The 20,501-nt window shown below is 40.5% G+C and overlaps 2 protein-coding genes across 11 annotated transcripts in view; one reads left to right on the forward strand and one right to left on the reverse strand.

The window, feature by feature from the left end:
- Positions 1–20,501, forward strand: part of LOC139965400 (uncharacterized) — a 310,151-nt gene that overhangs the window by 67,041 nt on the left and 222,609 nt on the right. The gene's annotated exons all lie outside the window — the stretch shown is intronic.
- The window catches only part of LOC139965384 (uncharacterized), a 135,062-nt gene continuing 119,856 nt past the window's right edge, over positions 5,296–20,501 (reverse strand). For 4 of the 10 annotated variants that reach the window (XM_071967697.1, XM_071967694.1, XM_071967693.1 and 1 more), the window contains 10 exons: positions 20,245–20,484; positions 19,566–19,811; positions 18,372–18,644; positions 17,880–17,993; positions 17,352–17,468; positions 13,878–13,910; positions 12,434–12,688; positions 11,502–11,555; positions 10,899–10,997; positions 5,304–10,511 (listed from right to left, as the gene is read on the reverse strand). In XM_071967697.1, coding sequence (XP_071823798.1) covers positions 10,336–10,511; positions 10,899–10,997; positions 11,502–11,555; positions 12,434–12,688; positions 13,878–13,910; positions 17,352–17,468; positions 17,880–17,993; positions 18,372–18,644; positions 19,566–19,811; positions 20,245–20,484 — 1,607 coding nt within the window. In that variant the 3' untranslated portion in view covers positions 5,304–10,335. Of the gene's footprint in view, positions 10,512–10,898; positions 10,998–11,501; positions 11,556–12,433; positions 12,689–13,877; positions 13,911–17,351; positions 17,469–17,879; positions 17,994–18,371; positions 18,645–19,565; positions 19,812–20,244; positions 20,485–20,501 lie in introns of all 10 variants that reach the window. The other 6 variants (XM_071967700.1, XM_071967699.1, XM_071967701.1 and 3 more) reach the window with 5 other exon arrangements.

The following is a 20,501-nucleotide window of genomic DNA, read 5'->3' on the forward strand; positions in this document are numbered from 1 at the left end:
TTCGTTCCTAATACTTAAAGTTCCAGAGACCCTATGAGATCGCTGCAAAAGCAAACTGCCGTGGCCGGGTCTCGAGCCCACGACCCAAAACACGTCACGCTCTCGAGCGCAACTAACCGCGCCACGACAGCAGCTGATATAAATCTATGTTCGTTCCTAATACTTAAAGTTCCAGAGACCCTATGAGATCGCTGCAAAAGCAAACTGCCGTGGCCGGGTCTCGAGCCCAGGACCCAAAACACGTCACGCTCTCGAGCGCAAGCAACCGCGCCACGACAGCAGCTGATATAAATCTATGTTCGTTCCTAATACTTAAAGTTCCAGAGACCGTACGAGATCGCTGCAAAAGCAAACTGCTGTGGCCGGGTCTCGAGCCCAGGACCCAAAACACGTCACGCTCTCGAGCGCAACCAACCGCGCCACGACAGCAGCTGATATAAATCTATGTTCGTTCCTAAAACTTAAAGTTCCAGAGACCCTATGAGATCGCTGCAAAAGCAAACTGCGGTGGTCGGGTCTCGAGCCCAGGACCCAAAACACGTCACGCTCTCGAGCGCAACCAACCGCGCCACGACAGCAGCTGATATAAATCTATGTTCGTTCCTAATACTTAAAGTTCCAGAGACCCTATGAGATCGCTGCAAAAGCAAACTGCCGTGGTCGGGTCTCGAGCCCAGGACCCAAAACACGTCACGCTCTCGAGCGCAACCAACCGCGCCACGACAGCAGCTGATATAAATCTATGTTCGTTCCTAATACTTAAAGTTCCAGAGACCCTATGAGATCGCTGCAAAAGCAAACTGCCGTGGCCGGGTCTCGAGCCCAGGACCCAAAACACGTCACGCTCTCGAGCGCAAGCAACCGCGCCACGACAGCAACTGATATAAATCTATGTTCGTTCCTAATACTTAAAGTTCCAGAGACCCTATGAGATCGCTGCAAAAGCAAACTGCGGTGGTCGGGTCTCGAGCCCAGGACCCAAAACACGTCACGCTCTCGAGCGCAACCAACCGCGCCACGACAGCAGCTGATATAAATCTATGTTCGTTCCTAATACTTAAAGTTCCAGAGACCCTATGAGATCGCTGCAAAAGCAAACTGCCGTGGTCGGGTCTCGAGCCCAGGACCCAAAACACGTCACGCTCTCGAGCGCAACCAACCGCGCCACGACAGCAGCTGATATAAATCTATGTTCGTTCCTAATACTTAAAGTTCCAGAGACCCTATGAGATCGCTGCAAAAGCAAACTGCCGTGGCCGGGTCTCGAGCCCAGGACCCAAAACACGTCACGCTCTCGAGCGCAAGCAACCGCGCCACGACAGCAACTGATATAAATCTATGTTCGTTCCTAATACTTAAAGTTCCAGAGACCCTATGAGATCGCTGCAAAAGCAAACTGCCGTGGCCGGGTCTCGAGCCCAGGACCCAAAACACGTCACGCTCTCGAGCGCAACCAACCACGCCACGACAGCAGCTGATATAAATCTATGTTCGTTCCTAATACTTAAAGTTCCAGAGACCCTATGAGATCGCTGCAAAAGCAAACTGCCGTGGCCGGGTCTCGAGCCCAGGACCCAAAACACGTCACGCTCTCGAGCGCAACCAACCGCGCCACGACAGCAGCTGATATAAATCTATGTTCGTTCCTAAAACTTAAAGTTCCAGAGACCCTATGAGATCGCTGCAAAAGCAAACTGCCGTGGCCGGGTCTCGAGCCCAGGACCCAAAACACGTCACGCTCTCGAGCGCAACCAACCACGCCACGACAGCAGCTGATATAAATCTATGTTCGTTCCTAATACTTAAAGTTCCAGAGACCCAACCACGCCACGACAGCAGCTGATATAAATCTATGTTCGTTCCTAATACTTAAAGTTCCAGAGACCCTATGAGATCGCTGCAAAAGCAAACTGCCGTGGCCGGGTCTCGAGCCCAGGACCCAAATCACGTCACGCTCTCGAGCGCAACCAACCGCGCCACGACAGCAGCTGATATAAATCTATGTTCGTTCCTAATACTTAAAGTTCCAGAGACCCTATGAGATCGCTGCAAAAGCAAACTGCCGTGGCCGGGTCTCGAGCCCAGGACCCAAAACACGTCACGCTCTCGAGCGCAACCAACCGCGCCACGACAGCAGCTGATATAAATCTATGTTCGTTCCTAATACTTAAAGTTCCAGAGACCCTATGAGATCGCTGCAAAAGCAAACTGCCGTGGCCGGGTCTCGAGCCCAGGACCCAAAACACGTCACGCTCTCGAGCGCAACCAACCGCGCCACGACAGTAGCTGATATAAGTCTATGTTCGTTCCTAATACTTAAAGTTCCAGAGACCCTATGAGATCGCTGCAAAAGCAAACTGCCGTGGCCGGGTCTCGAGCCCAGGACCCAAAACACGTCACGCTCTCGAGCGCAACCAACCGCGCCACGACAGCAGCTGATATAAATCTATGTTCGTTCCTAATACTTAAAGTTCAAGATACCGTATGCGATCGCTGCAAAAGCAAACTGCCGTGGCCGGGTCTCGAGCCCAGGACCCAAAACACGTCACGCTCTCGAGCGCAACCAACCGCGCCACGACAGCAGCTGATATAAATCTATGTTCGTTCCTAATACTTAAAGTTCCAGAGACCCTATGAGATCGCTGCAAAAGCAAACTGCCGTGGCCGGGTCTCGAGCCCAGGACCCAAAACACGTCACGCTCTCGAGCGCAAGCAACCGCGCCACGACAGCAGCTGATATAAATCTATGTTCGTTCCTAATACTTAAAGTTCCAGAGACCCTATGAGATCGCTGCAAAAGCAAACTGCCGTGGCCGGGTCTCGATCCCACGACCCAAAACACGTCACGCTCTCGAGCGCAACCAACCGCGCCACGACAGCAGCTGATATAAATCTATGTTCGTTCCTAAAACTTAAAGTTCCAGAGACCGTATGAGATCGCTGCAAAAGCAAACTGCCGTGGCCGGGTCTCGAGCCCAGGACCCAAAACACGTCACGCTCTCGAGCGCAACCAACCGCGCCACGACAGCAGCTGATATAAATTTATGTTCGTTCCTAATACTTAAAGTTCCAGAGACCCTATGAGATCGCTGCAAAAGCAAACTGCCGTGGCCGGGTCTCGAGCCCAGGACCCAAAACACGTCACGCTCTCGAGCGCAACCAACCGCGCCACGACAGCAGCTGATATAAATCTATGTTCGTTCCTAAAACTTAAAGTTCCAGAGACCCTATGAGATCGCTGCAAAAGCAAACTGCCGTGGTCGGGTCTCGAGCCCAGGACCCAAAACACGTCACGCTCTCGAGCGCAACCAACCGCGCCACGACAGCAGCTGATATAAATCTATGTTCGTTCCTAATACTTAAAGTTCAAGAGACCGTATGCGATCGCTGCAAAAGCAAACTGCCGTGGCCGGGTCTCGAGCCCAGGACCCAAAACACGTCACGCTCTCGAGCGCAACCAACCGCGCCACGACAGCAGCTGATATAAATTTATGTTCGTTCCTAATACTTAAAGTTCCAGAGACCCTATGAGATCGCTGCAAAAGCAAACTGCCGTGGCCGGGTCTCGAGCCCAGGACCCAAAACACGTCACGCTCTCGAGCGCAACCAACCGCGCCACGACAGCAGCTGATATAAATCTATGTTCGTTCCTAATACTTAAAGTTCCAGAGACCCTATGAGATCGCTGCAAAAGCAAACTGCCGTGGCCGGGTCTCGAGCCCAGGACCCAAAACACGTCACGCTCTCGAGCGCAACCAACCGCGCCACGACAGCAGCTGATATAAATCTATGTTCGTTCCTAATACTTAAAGTTCCAGAGACCCTATGAGATCGCTGCAAAAGCAAACTGCCGTGGCCGGATCTCGAGCCCAGGACCCAAAACACGTCACGCTCTCGAGCGCAACCAACCGCGCCACGACAGCAGCTGATATAAATCTATGTTCGTTCCTAATACTTAAAGTTCCAGAGACCCTATGAGATCGCTGCAAAAGCAAACTGCCGTGGCCGGGTCTCGAGCCCAGGACACGTCACGCTCTCGAGGTACAGAGCACAACCTCTTTTTTTCTTTTTTCTTTTTTGGTAGGCGAGTCCACTGGCTCACTTATCTCAAAACTGTTTATATCAATGTTTATATAAACTGTAAATATAATGTTCTTAATAACGAGCAGTACGGATTTCGTCCTGACCATTCTACAGAATTAGCTTTAGCAGATGCAGTCAACAATATTTATAATAGTCTTGATAAGAATAATTCCTGTGTAGGCGTATTTCTCGACCTATCCAAAGCTTTTGACACCATCGATCACAAAATATTACTAAGTAAATTATTTTTTTATGGTATCAGAGGAACAACCTCAAATTGGCTAGATAGTTATCTTTCAAATAGATACCAGTACACTTTATATAAAAATTCTAAATCTGAACTTGCTAATATCGCTTGTGGAGTTCCTCAGGGTTCTATACTAGGTCCATTACTATTTATAATTTATGTCAATGATATCGTTAATGTCTCTGATATTGCTAAAACAATATTATTTGCCGACGACACAAATATTTTCTTCGATTCCCAAGATCTACTCTCATCACATAAAACTGTTTCTACTGAACTTACTAAATTTTCCAGCTGGTTTGCAGCAAACAAATTATCTCTTAATATAGAAAAAAACTAATTATATGGTGATTAATGCTAGTCACTCATTCAGATGAGATCACAGTATTACCATTAATAATAACCATTAATAATATTACCATTAATGAATAACTTACATTTCATGAATTGGATACAGTGCTATATCTTACATAATCAGAATTATGATAAATTTATCAATGTTTTTAAGGGTGTTGCAATCATTTGATATTTACTAATATTATCTGAATGAAACCGATGTATTCTCATTATCATATAAATTGAACCAAAGCGAACCTTTCTCTATCTTCAAATGACAACTCAACAATTGACCAATTTTCAAAGGTCATGTTTAAGTTCGGTATATTCATTGGGTCTAGAGCAGTGAACACTGGCTTTTGGTGAGCTATCTCCATCGAATGTATTCACATGTTGACATGTCGTCTGTATTTTGTATAATTGATTCAGTCTGAAAAGAATGTATTTTTTAATTGATGGAGTAAATACAGGCACAACTTTGAAGACTATTTCTGTTTAAAAAATATTTCATTTTGTGTGAAATGAATTACAATAGAAGTGTTATACTAACGAAAACAAAACATATATTCCACACATTTGAATACCCCCCCCCCCCCAAACACACACACATCACTTGATAGCTCCAGATACGGCTGTATTAACTGTTACTTGCCAGATGAACTTTTTATTATCATTTTAACTGTTACTAAAGAATGGATTGCAATGTCATTTCTTATGTTAGAAAATGTTAATAGTTTATTTCTAAAGTTGGTTGAGTCTTCCTTTAAAAGTCTTCTTTTTTTCTCTCCTTCATATATTGGAATCATATTTCATCATTTCACAGTCACTGAGAAGTAATGGGGGCTACTCTTATACATGGTAAAATAATTCAGAGAATGCATTTTTGGGGCTTCATAAACAAAACATTGTTCATTTTCTGGCTCAAGATTCTCAAAAAAAAAGTAGCGTGACACATATTGGAAATATTTGGTGGATGTTCTCTGATGAGATTTTTTTAAATCAAAATGCCTCTTTTTCATGAAGAATCTTCATAAAGTATAATAATCCCTTAGTCTATAAGGATTTAAAATGTTACAAATGGGGAAAAAATACCATACATCCGTTCAGCTTGATGGATGATGTAACTTCTGTTGAAAGATATATTTATTAAACTTAAAAAAGTTTACATCTTTGCAGCTCGATAACAAGCTATCAGGTATAGAGATTTCTGCTGATGCAATTTCTGCCATCTTTAGACTCATTTAATATATAGTACATGTTTGGATCTCTTACCAATGCAACATTCTTTGTGTCATAGTGAAATAAGTTCATGGAAGGTTTTTCTGGTGTTATGGTAATTATTTGACAAAGGTCAAATTCTACTGCCACTTGTAAGAATTAGGAAACAAGAAACTGAAAAGATATTGACAACATCCGGGCTCAACTTTCACATACATGTTAATGAATTTCAAAGAGTTAACTGCTTTGTAAATGCCATTTTAATGCCTTAAATAACTCAAGAGTAGGGAGCTAGCTTGGATGGTGCATAGCTTTATTACCAAGCAACCCCCCTGTTTCCATCAAAGTATTGCGTAGTTCTTTAAAGAGATGCTCATCATAGCTGAAGCATTAGGGACCTCCCCAAGCTTTTGCTTGCTGGCTTACTCCTTTACAGATGTATCAATCAATCCTTCTTTCTCCCATGTACAGGGAAAGATGCAAAGTAGCAATCTCATTCAAAACCCAGGCGCGTATCCAGGGGGGCGTTGGGGGCGAGCGCCCCCCGGGTAAGAAAAAGAGGAGAGAAAAAAAAGAGAAGAAAAAAGGGAAAAAGAGGGGGAAAAAGAGGAGGAGGAGAGGAAGGAAGGGAAGGAGAAAAAGAAGAAAGAGAGAAGAAGGAGAAAAGGAGGTAGTAAAAGCAAAAAACGACAAGGGAAGAGAAAGCGGAACAGTGACATAATTGCAGCGCTGATCCCTATTATATACACAGGGTAGCCAGTGACAGATCGAGGATTTCGGAATGAGCGTGCGCCTCACCTTACCCCTTTCACCGACAACTCCGTTTTGGACGTTTCCATTTTACCTCTCTCACTAATGCATCTCTATATATATACTATATTTGGTCTATCATAACGCGCGTGTGTGTATGGACACCTTAAACAATTGTGCTATGAAACCAACTGTGGCTGATCTCGAACTCGACCGAGTCGTCGGGGAACATGACCAGGGGCGTCGGAGTTCACCGGACCAATATACACGGCGTAAAAAAGAAAAGAACAAAAAAACAGGACTAAGAAAAAAAAGGCAAAGAATAATCTGGGAGGTATATTTTTTCAATAATTTTCAATAATGATGATGGCCAGTACGCTACATGCGACTACTCTGGCAGGTCTTGTTTTCAAGCTCGGGAAGTGCCATTTCCTGCAATCTGGGAGGCATTTCTGCAAAATTGTCTTCATTACGCTACGCGCCAACCATGGTGGCGCGTAGCGTAGTTTTACCTACCAAACGTCCCCCTATATAATTATGATAGATGGCCACACTCTGGTCTACCGTACCAATCAAAAATAGCTTCCTACGCCCCTGATGACGCATTTTGGGAAGTGGAGGAACGCCCCCCACCGAGTATATTTGTTTTTATGATATCGCTAGTAATTTGAAAATAGAAAATGCTTAGATGCAACTCACGCGGCATGGGAAGTGTCATTTCCAGCGAGCTGGGAGGCATTTTCGGCCAAAATGTTCTTGTACGCTTCGCGTCAACTCATGGTCCTGGGAAGTGCCATTTCCAGCGATCTGGGAGGCAGTTTCGGCCAAAATTTTCTTGTAAGCTTCGCGCCAACTCGTGGTGGCGCTACGCTTAGGTAGCTTGCCTACAGGCTTCGCCCCTCCCTTGGCAAATTATTCGCTAAGCGCCTGTTCGAATTTGTAAAGCAAACAGCAAATATGACATCATATCAGTGAGCATGAAAATGGCGGTTCCAGGATGAACAGCCTCAAAACTGTTGATGTGTAATCTATAGGAACCCAATTTGTTTTGGGGGCTGTTACGATTTGCCCGAAAAATAACCTAAATTTTTCGCGCGCTCCGCGCGCGTTCAACATATTTCAGTCAATATCATATAAGAAAGCATCGGTTATTACATCGCATGCCATCGTGTACCGTACGGTCCATGGAAATTGCGCAGTATACCGCAGGATGCTAATGCAAAGAACGAAATGTCTTATTTAGATGTAGTAAAAGCATGGAGGTCAAATTATGTCAAATTATCTGTTTTACCATCTGTTTTTACCCTCTGTTTTTACCTCCATGCTTTTACATTAGTAATTGTCTGTTTTTACCTCCATGGTAATGGCGAATTAGTCGGCCAAGCTTAGAACTTTATTTTAATTGTCAAGGAGATTCATTTCCTTTAGCTCCATCATTGCAATTTATTTTTCTTTCAGTAGGAGCCCCCCCCCCCCTGCCTCCTACGCCTTTGTGTGTAGTGTTCGGTTTCGGAAATATCTGGTATTTTGTCATTTCCTTCAACCAAGTTTATAATAGCCGTTATAATAGGGTTTAATATTTGTACACCAATAAATTATTTTCGAAAATTTCCTGACCAACATTCTTAATCATACTTCCCACTACTGGTGTAATTTTGACCGGTCTGTTAGGGGTTGAAGGTTTTTTTTCTATATTGGTTGTCCAAAGATGACATTTTTTGCAACATTATGCGTATGTTTTCAAGTGAATTTATAATTCGGAACAAATAATGGGCTGAAAACCTTGAAAAGTGGCACTGTCGGGTATTGTGGGCCGCGACGTAGAATCACCTACAAAAGCAATGATTCACAGGACATGCGATGAGGTCGAACATGATGTGTGGAGATGACTGGTGAAAATCTTGAAAAAGGTTATGGATGGGGAAAACACTATTGGGAAATACTTGGTTCTCAGGCTGAAGTGTACATCTGGTTGGTTATTTTCAAGCCCGAGAAGTGCCAATTCCGGTTATCTAGGGGGTACCAAAACCAGAAATTTGCTTGTACGCTGCGCGCCAAACGATGGTGGCGCTCCGCTTAGATAGTAATTCGCGCGCCCCGGGTTAGAAAATCCTGGATACGCGCCTGAAAACCTAATACTGGACTGAAACTGACAAAGCCATTTACCCTGTATAGGGTAAGGGATGAAATAGCCTACTGCCATACAGTGTAACAGGTCTCAACCACACCTCTCCTTTGCAGTCAAAATTGTCTCCACTGTTTCTGGTCCAGGCACCCTCTCTGCCCTTCCTCTTTTTAATGTGCATCTGATTAATTGTATCACTGATAAAACATGTCATTGCAGTAGATTATATAAAGAATAAAATGTAATTCCTATCAATGAATTTCTTCAAATCAAGGATGAGGCATGCATCCCATGATGCATCAGACTTTCATTAAGAAGTTACAGAGAATAAGGATCAGCCACTTTGCATAGAATCTTTTTAAGAACTTCCAGATAAGTTACACCAGACGCCATAACAGTTATTAAATTCTTTTAATGAAAGCAGTCGAATTATATCAAACGAAATGGAAAACTGTGAAACAAAGACACCTTTGATATTGGAAACAATATTAAAGACCATGAAATCAAATAAACCCCCTAAATTCTGATTCAGGTTTATGAGAACCTGTTGACACAATTGATGTTCAAAAGGTTTAACAGTTAACAAATATTTCATTATGTTGTCATTCAGTGTCATAATTTTCTACTGTTGCATATAAAACATGTCAAACTTTAATACTTCAGGTAATATTAAACTCCATTCTTTCAATAAACCCCACCACCATAAATGAGCATCATAAGTAAATGTTTCAATACCTTCATTGGTTGTAATTATTGCTGCTAAATTTGCATGATAGCAGTGAAAAAAATGAAATGGTAAAAACAAAAGGAAGTAAAGCAAATAGTATGATAGATTCTATCTTAAAAAGCACAGAAATCTACTTTACAGTTTCTAATTTAGAGCGTGTCTCTTGCTTCACCTACTTAATAATAACTGCATCGATTTTCAGTTGTGAAAAACATTGATGAAAACAGAAAAAGGATTTTTTTTATCCTGTTCAAGCTTTGAAGAGATTATAATTACTATTACACTAGGAATCAAAATTTATTCTAATTTAAAAAAAAAAACAACAACACAGATAAACTGTGAGAGTTAAAGTTAGTGCTTTGCCATCCTTGTATTTACCTTTTGTGTGATCAACATCATTAAACTGAAACAGACGACAATGAAAGCTGCATATCTCAGGCAAATTCAGATACATTTTTTGACATCTTTATCAGGACCATATAAGTATCCTGCTGATGATTTTTACAGAAAGAGAATGTAGGTAGACCTTTAAGCTTGTCTCGTTAAGTTAAACAAATTTCCTTTAAATATTTCCGAACACTGCCGGCAAAATTTTTTTTCAACAGATAGTTATTATGTATAGTAGGCAGAAGGATTAGAGACCAGCATTACTTGAACTAATTTTTACTATATTATCTTTTATCAATCTTTTATCTATGTGCATAGACTATTACATATGAAATGCTACAAGCATTGATGTACAAGAATGTTCTTTAAATGTCTTCCTTTGCTAAAAAAAGGAAAGAAAATTTATATCCAAAATAGCCGTAAGTGCAACGAAGATAAAGCTTTTATAGTTTAATACTGTACTCAGTTGATGATAGCTACTTCGTCTTCCTTCACCATCTGGTTTTGTTTGAAAAGATTTTTGGAGACCTGACAGAGGGCAATTGCTAGAATGCCAATGATGATAACCAAGACACCAACCACAGCCACGAACGGTAACTGCCGATTGAACTCCACACCATTCCCGTCCGTCTGGTCAACTGGGTGAGAAATCAGAACCGGAAGCATGGGAAATTATGATTGAATTTATTAACATGTTAATACCCACCAATCAGTCTAAAATATCCTGTGATATGTAATAATAGAGTTGAGGATAATAATGCCCCACCCCCCCACCCCTCTTCCTCCCACACCCATCCATCCACCACTCCAACGTTCCTGTTTCATCATTTTCAAATACTATTCAAAATTGTCCGTATGATTCGAGAGTCTCCAGATGTAGGAAACAAAGAAGGACAAAAACAAAAACAGGTTGAAACTTTTTTCTCTGTTGGAGAAATGATTAAAAGGGAGGTTGACACTTCTCGATCAACCTAATAGATGTGTAATACATTACAGTTTGTATGTATATGAGGTAAAGCACCTACCTTCACATAGCATCCCACTGTACTCTTCGGGACAGTGGCAGAAAGATGTACGTCCGTCCTCTACGTTAAGGCAAACTCCTCCATTCAAACACGGACAAGCTTTCGTTTCCGTAGATAGAGAATGAATCAAAATAAGAAAAGTAAAAGAAATTAATGGAATAAAAAAATACTAGTTTACAACGTATAGCTACTTGATACGCACACGACATTGCAGAACACAACATAGCAAGCAAGAGATTGAAGGTGTTTATACATTTAGAAGATAACAGTTGTTCACAATCATTGAGAAAATCATGAGAAAGATCATGAGAAAAAGATTGAAAAAAGGTGTTCACATTTATTATACACTGACATTAAAAAGCAGGGATCAGGTCTTGATTGCGCCCCCCCCCCCCCTGTCCCAATTCCATGAAAGAAAATAGAAGTCTCAAGACACAGAACTATGAAGTCTATAAAAAAATGCAATGTTTGTTTGTACATCTATGGATTGATACAACAGACCTATGATATCACTGTACATTAAAACATGAGACCTGCTTTAAAATATAATATTGAATTTTGCTGTAAGTTTCTTTGAAGGGAGTAATGAATTATGCAACATACCTTGCTTTGTGAAAGTGATATCGACATCTTTCTTTCTACGTCCTGTGCCTGTGGCTAAAAGTTCGAAAAGGGGGGGGGGGGGGGGAAACGAAAAAAATACAAATTATGAACATGGTGTAAATTATTCCTCAAAAAAAGATTTATATATATATATATTTTTTTCACTTTGGGAAGATTCTTGGAAGAATAATTACAGGATAGTAGACTAGAAGCTATTTTAAGATAAGTTGAGATCACCATGTATCACTTAGCTATACTTGAAAACATTTTCTAAAATTATTAAAAATTTGTTATTCATAGACCCAAACTATAAATAGGAGTTGACATTCCATCTTAAGGTATATTATGGTCAGGTTGAAATGGTCCATAATTGATGTTAAAAATATATAAAATTTCCAAACTAAATGAACTATTTATATTTCCCTCCTCAATTCTTCAAAATGATTGTACATGAACACAAAATTGAGACATTTCAAAAGCACTATAAAATGGTGATTCAAGCAAATTAAGGTAGTTAACCCTACTTATATGAAGCCCATGTGACTTAGTTTATAGCACAGTAAAGCTTACAAAAACAAAGGCTGTCATCAAACAAAACTATGCATAGCATGTAAATAGATATTGCAAACAGAATCCCTCCCCCCCCCCAACAAAAAGAGGGTTGAAAATGGTAACAGAAATTTGATATTTTGTGATCATTTTTGCATATATCAGGGATGAGCCTGGGTCACGGAAACTTTGCAAAACTTGCGGTATAGGCTCCAGTTTGCGTATATTACAGTGTGTTAGGGATAATAGTTTTTGTCCCCAAGGTTTAAAAGAAATCACGGATATTCCGCGAATTCGCGGAAAACCTCATACCTGATATATAGATTTTTTTGGGGTGTCACTACAGGAGTCTCTTTAAACTTTAATATGGAATTACAACTTACTCTGTAACGAAATCAAAAATTCACAAGTGGCAGCATTGCCTGCAAGATCAACTATTGTATAGACCACATTGGTGATGTCCCCGACTCTGAAACTATCTCTAGGAGAATGGGTTTGATTGGCCCTGATGGTGCCACCTTCATCATCATAAGTTGGTTCTGTCCAGGAGATGGGGATGGAAAGCCCAGCAGCAGCAGGTGGTAAGGTATTGAATATCATATCATTGGGACAGGACAGGAAGACGGGTGGTATGGTGTCTGTGAATAAAAACAAAATAGGAATATTTGGAAAATATATATAATAATAATGACGACGACGACGATAATAATAATAAAAATAATAACAAAATAATAATAATAGTAACCTGCCATTTCAATCAAAATTCCAAGGCAATTTTCACATTTGCCCTAGAAATGTTGACCCTGTCCCTAACGATTGGTAATTTGAGCCCCGGTATCAAGTAACGGCTTTCTACTTTTGAATCATGGAAACATTCTCCATACTGCATGCTCCGATTCAATTTCAAATAGCAACCAACAATGGTGCATTCGTTTTGATCACAGAATTCTTTCTTTCATGTTTTGTTCGATAAACGGTGAAATTACACAGTTTGAACTACCAGTGGCCCAAAACTAGTTACAGGTAATGTGACATATATGCAATTACGTCTTGAAGGTTCTTCATTTCATTTTTCATGAATGTTGACAAATATCGCATCTTTGTGTATGTTATATGTCCTGTTCATGAAAGGTTCCTCTATTATATTTAACTGTTTGTGTGCGCCGGCCTAGTATACTAAGGGGCAAATGAATACTTCCAAAGAGTGAAGGGAGGGGGGGGGGGCAAGTAACATAGTCGTCCCAGGGTACCAACGTGGACGCCACTGTGTGTATGCTTTTCTAGATGTCAATGTGTGTATGCTAATGTGGACGCCAATGTGTGTATGATACTCTGGAAGCCAATGTATGTATGCTACTTTAGATGCCAATGTGTGTATGCAACTGTTGATGCCACTGTGTGTATGCTACTCTAGATGCCAATATATGTATGCTACTGTTGATGCCACTGTGTGTATGCTACTCTGGACCCCACTGTGTGTATGCTACTGTTGATCCCACTGTGTGTATGCTACTGAGGACCCCACTGTGTGTATGCTACTGTGGACCCCACTGTGTGTATGCTACTGTGGACCCCACTGTGTGTATGCTAAATTCGAATAATTTCAACCTTCAGTTCCCAATTCAATTCTCTGACTCTTAGTTTGTGTCTTTTTTTTTATTTACAAGGACCACAAAGAATCAAATTTGACAACTAAGTACAGACACCACATTTTTTCCACTGTTATGAATTTATTGACTTTTGAATGATTAATTTTTGTGTCAGAGATACAAGTTAAACCCTATAAGAACCAGTACTGCAGACTTCACAACCAAAAATATACCTTACCTCTTAGGGGAGTCGTAGGTAATGGGCCTGTACCTATTAGAAAGAAACCAATAGAGATGGTGAAAGTTATAGGTAGAGAACAAGGTGCCACCACAAAATCACACAATGTTAACCCTCCAGATCTTTGCATAATATTACCAGAAACGAGAGCAGCAATGCCGTGCTTGTACGGTTATGACGAGGACGAGCCTGTTCTCATGTGTGAAAAACAGCTACTTCAGGATGGAGACATTAACCCAGTACATGCAGCTAGTAGCAATGGAATACTAATACACATTTCAAGGCAAAAGAAAAAATTGCAAAGGTTGGAAACGATACATAATGGAGTAATATTATCGGAACACAAAACAAATATGTTATAAAGTTATTTGTGATTAATGATGTTATAATGTTATTATAAGTATGGAAGAATAAAAAAGAAAGTTGGGTTCCCTGGATGATGTGCCAGACATGGCAAAAACACCCTTCGTGAGACAAACACTAATCCAATAGGCCCTTCTGGTTGCCGGAAGGTTACCCGGAGGGATATAATTAACTGACAGGTTTGATATTACCAAAAATATATGAGGCAAGTGATGCTGTTAAACTCACCAACCAGTTTAATGGTGTGCCACCAACTAAAGGGAATTGAACTGGCCAATCGATTTAATGCTAAGTAACTGAGAGAGTCTAACTAACCAATGAGCATGATGGTAAATAACTGAGAGAGTCTAACTAACCAATAAGAATAATGGTAAAGAACTCAGCGAGTCAAAGTCACCTATGAGAATGATGGTAAAAAACAGCGAGAGTCAAAATGACCAATGAGAGTGATGGTAAACTACTGCGTCTGTTGGAGGTACAACTTCAAAGAGCGGACCGCTCACCACACCTGCGATGGAGGAAAAAGTATCAATAGAGGCTAAGAAGATAGGTGCCAGTAATAAGTCTACTGTCTGGGTCTTCGACAGAAAGGACGGATCTGGAACCAGTCCATCCCGTGCAGTTCAAATCTTGTGTCCGAGCAGCACCGACAGAGGGTGGAGGGCACTCCAATGTCCAGCCGATGCTGCCGTGAGAAGATAGGCCACCTCGTTAGACAATTCTAACAGAGGACAAGAAGACAGGGGCTCAAAGGGGGAGAAGCCATGAGGACCGCCTTCATGACCCACAAAGTGACCTAAGTCGTGGCCATTTTGAAGCAATGGCACAGACCTGGAGCTCTAGGGATCGAACAGATGGAACTACATCGCCTCCTGGAAACCCCTCATGGATAACACAAATAGCAACCCTGAAGGTATTGACCTGCTTCCCGTCCTCAAACATCCCGACAGTCGACAAAGTCGGAGGAACCTGGAGATCAGCACGCCATATTTGGTATACTCGGAGTCTCGAATCATACAGGCGAAAGTTGGAATGTCGCCTGCTGTGGGATGCCAAAGAGGCAGCCTCCTCCGCAAGGCCATCGTTTCGGAGGGAACGCGTGACAATTTTCATGCAACCAGGTGGAGACACTCGAGGTGATCGTGGACCCTGTAACCACAGTTTTATAAAAGTTGCAAATTTTGTAATTGCATTTACCCTTTTTGTTACTGTCTTTGATACAAACTGGTTATGCCATGGTAAACACAGGTCAGTCTACTGTGCGTGGCAATACCAACTAAATTGGGTCTTGTGCCCAATGTGATGCATCCACACACCAAGTATGAGAAGTATCAATGATTTCCATGGTTAGATATCATGATAAAGGCACTTCAGAGGTTGACCTTTGCTGACCTCAAATGAGATTTGACCTCATAAGCAACAGCATTCTTGTACTCAATATGGCAAATCCATACACCATGTAGCCTATGACAAGTATCAAAGACTTCTACCATGCGAAATGTTTTCAAGGTTTTCAGGCCTGACAAATGTTTATAATGCACTCGCTATTTGGCATGACCGAGACTAATAGTCTACCCGCCAAAACGCAAAATTCACTCGCCACTATGACTGCTGTTCAATCTCCATAGTACAGATCTACAACATCAATACTTTCTATGAACAAAGGTTATAGTTACATGGTGCTACATAATTGCACATTGGCAAGTTTCTATGCAGTATAAAGTTAAACTTTTTTCCACCAAAAGTAAGTGATGAACAAAATAAAACATGTCGCAGAATCATAAATAAGCAGCTTGGCAAAATGTAGTGTCTTAAACAAATACAAATAAAACATCTGCAAAAATACCTACAAAGATAGCTTGGCTTCTGTTACAGAAGGGCTCCACTAAAACAAGTCATATATGAAACAGTAGCTATAGGTGTGCGTGAGTACCTCACTGCTACTTTGAAACGCTACTTACTAATTAGCACGAGTCATACTATTTCCGAATATGTTATTTTGCATTTTAGCTGCAGATTGGTGTTCGAAAATATCGCTATTACGTCATTTATCACTGCCTCAATCAAAGTGATCGTTTACGCACTGCCAAACTAGACCGTTTTACACAATTAATTCGCATTTAGATTGGTCAACCTTCCAATAGCACTGCTGTATGTACAAATACACCTTTTTGCACGCAATGTATGTAGCCAAAGTATGCTCCGGAGTTACGCAATGAGGGCTATGGGGATTTTTGCGTGGGTCTTGATTCGATTCTATGGATGACCAAAAGCCTACTTCCAATGCCAACAGCCCCGTGTGCTTACGAGGCGTACTGCACGTGTTATTTACTAGGCTGGTCGTTGGGAGATACGGTAGATTAGGAAACAAGATTCCACAATTTGGACTCCACATGACCTTTGAAATTCATAGAAAACAATATACTAATTGTACTTAACATGTCACAACTACATACTTAATGTGAGACTTGTCCAAGCTTCCCTTCTTGAGATATCATGCTTCCAATATTTTCAAAATTTGAGCGTTACTGACCCCAAATGACCTTTGACCTCCACATAAAATAATAGGCTTCTTCTACTTAATGTGGTACTTCTTCACACAAGATACGAGATTGATCCAAGCTTTTCTCCTTGAGATACCGTGATTTCACGGTTTTCACAATTTGACCCCTGGTGACGCCAAATGACCTTTGACTTCCTATAAAAACGATTGCCTTCTTCTACTCAATGTGGTTCACCTACCCACCAAAAAAGAGATTAGTCCAAGCTTCCTCTCGTGAGATATCGTGTTTACAAGCATGGCATCACACACATACGCACACACACACCTAGGCCAGGTGTGTTTTACATTCAGAAAGAGGATCCCTTTGTTTTGCAAAGTGCACGTACCCTAGCCTCAACAATACTCCATAACAATAGAATTCTTTCGAGGACGTGGTGATTTTTTAGAAATCACATTGTTCAAGTCCTCGCTCATAATACAAACAAGTGCACCCATACACACATACGCCATCATGAATGCAAAGGTCACGATATTCATCAAACCAAAAACCAAGAAATATCGAACAGATCAACGTAAGGACAGCATAGCCAGGAAAAAGAGGTCCCTACCTTGTGAACATGTTGTCCCTGTGAATCCAATAGGACATCTACAGGTGAAACCACTGCTATCACTAAGACTACAAGTACCACCATTCTGACAGGGGTTGGTGCTGCAGGCATTTTGACCTGAAATATGAGAATTAAACATTTTAATGTTGAAGACAACATCTAAAATAATAAGTGTTTCATTCCTTGTGACTAAACTAATGAACTTAAACTATTACTAGAGCCAAAACAAAATACAGGCAGCAAATGGAATACCAGAAATTTCGAGAGGGTCAAAAATAAAAACATATCAACTGAATCATTATTTCATCTGTGCATTTATCTACCATTTGAACTCAACTTATTTGTACCCACCTAATTTGTTCTCTGGACATACGTTTTGCTTCCCATGGTAATATAAACTCCCCCTCCCCAACCCTAGATGTAATCCCACCTAATCCTAAAAAACCTTGGCTTAACTGAGTTACATACTAGTGAAACAATAAATAAGGACTTTTAGCCCGATATAACACTCTTATTCTTAAACCTCACCTTGTTCACATCTCAACCCGGTGAATGTTCCTTGACAAAAGCAGAAGAAATTTATAATTTCGAGAGCAATGCAAAGACCTTGATTCAGACAAGGGTTTGGTGTACAAGGATCAGCTGCAAAAAGGAAGGAAAAATATCTTTAAACAACGCGATAGCAGATAACATCGCACACAATGAGGAGCTATTTGGATATAACACTAGCATTATCCTAAAAAGGAAAATCAACTTTAACTCTTGTTCTTCTCTGTTAAATATCAATCAAATGTACAACGATATCACTGCAAGCTGGTATGGAAGCCTTCTAGGTACCTATGCCGTCTAAGCAACATCTACAATTCTAAAGTGAGTTGTATGAAGCAGAAATTGATCAACGCAGTACTAACTTAAGTAAATTCTGTAGAAGTGATCCTTCTCTTCTAATCTCAAAAGTAATTATTTTACAACATACTGTAAAATATAATAAATGGACAACAAATGTCATAAAAAGCATACCATTTATATCATTAACAATCACATCAAATGTAACTGTTAATTGATTCCCTGCAGGGTCTGAATACAAATATTCAACAGCAGTTCTTCCAACACTGAACCGAGATGCGCCAGAGAAATGTGACTGGCGGAGTAGTGTGACAGTTCCTGAGTTATCTGTGACCACAGGTTCTACCCAATTAGCAGTTACACTAGTTTGACCAGACTGTAATATTAGAACAATGGTGTCAGATTGACTGATGACTGAGGGTGGTAAATTATCACCAATCACTCCACCTAAGGCAAGAATAAAACAGTTCGGTTAAGTGAAAAACAGGGTAGATATGAAAGGGAGAGAGTGTGGGTTGGTAAAGGGCAAAGAGAAGGGTGAAATAAGGACAAACTAACAACAAGATTACACCAAACTGATCCGATGAAGGTTTGAATGCTAGTCCCAGTGGAAGAGCTTGCTGGTTTTCTAAATTATACCTGACACATTGTTGGAATCATAAAATCACAACCAACTTAAGAGTGACTCAGAGCCGTCCGCAAATGATTGATATAAATCAAAGCAAGCATCGTTTATTTTTCAACTGAATCCAACGTTTTGTCTGTCAAATTTTCTTTTCAAATTCTTTTCAAGATTATCACATACAAACTCAAAATCATCACACTTTCTTTTCTGTTCAAAGTGTTTTCTTCTTGAAATTTTATATACACGACTAGTTTGATGTGAATCAAGTAACATCTTTGTATATACAATGCTATGTATATTACAAATTTTGATAAGCAAATCACAAGATATTCACAATTTATTATGAAATGGACTGTCACCCTACCACATAACAAATCAACAGGTTTTCTTCCTTGATACAAGCCCAAGATAAGAACAAGTTCTTTTTCGATGAAGAAGTTTTCTTCTTTCAAATTTTCTATACATGACCACTTTGATGTGCATCAATTAACATATTTGTATTTCCAATATTATGTTAATTACGAATCTTGATAAGAAATTCACAAGATATTCTCAGTTTAAATTGAATTGTCACCCTTCCACATAAGAAATCAAAAGGTTATTTTCCTGAAAAAGAAATAAAACAAAAACAAAGCAAAACATATGGTCAACATAAACTTTTTTTTAAGTACAGCAGTGTTTTATGAACGACGTTTATATGAAAGACCAATGAGACATTTGGGAGACATCAGATTGTAACTTACCAACTCTAAGAGTGAAAGTACAAGTAGAGATATCTGTCCCAGAAATGAATGTATAGGTTATCATCAATTCCTGATTTGGGGATAAAAAGACTGGAGGATTCCTATTAACTTGTGGAATGATGGCATTATTTAGCCTGTCAAACCCTGTGGGTGGTGTCCAGGTGAATTCTGTCCCAGCTCCTCCAAATCCCGCCGGTTGTGTAATATCATTTGGACAGTTCATTATCCGGATTGCAGCTGTAGAAACTAAAAAACAAGTAAATGGTGAAATATTCAATATCTTTCCAAAACAAAGCAATATATATGCATGCTTGAGGAAACTAATTACTGTACATATTTGGAATTTGCAAATCAAATTTGATTTTGCATACTTGCTAAAGGTAACTTCAGTGTCTTACACGAGAGACATTCATCGATATCACAAACACATAACTACATTTGAAGATAACAGTCTGTGATGTGCTGATCGAGTGACCTACTTGATTAGCAACAAATTTTTCACTTGTTACCAAAAGAAACTGTTGTACCAACATAGCAATAATAAACATACTACAAAATTCTATGCTTCTTGACTTTTATAATAATACACTAAAATACAACAAAGAAATATCAAACACAATACCAAACCAGTATCATCATTTAAAGTAGTATGATAGTAACTTCTCTGTCATTGACCTACCAGTGACAATTACAGGGAAGGTACAGGTCTCCATGTTTCCAGAGTTATCAGTAAATGTATAGGTGACTGTTGTTGATCCCACTGGGAACGGAGTTCCAGGCTGATGGGTAGATACTCTCATTACAGGAGGATTGGCAACAGTGCCTTCAGGTTCAGTCCATGTGGCCACTGCTCTCCCGTTAGGATCCGTTGTGGTGACTCTGACCTCATTTGGACAGTTTCTAATAGATATGCCAGTTTCTTCAAAGAAAAAGGAA

This window comes from Apostichopus japonicus, chromosome 3 (assembly GCF_037975245.1).
Source record: "Apostichopus japonicus isolate 1M-3 chromosome 3, ASM3797524v1, whole genome shotgun sequence".
Lineage (NCBI taxonomy): Eukaryota > Metazoa > Echinodermata > Holothuroidea > Aspidochirotida > Stichopodidae > Apostichopus > Apostichopus japonicus.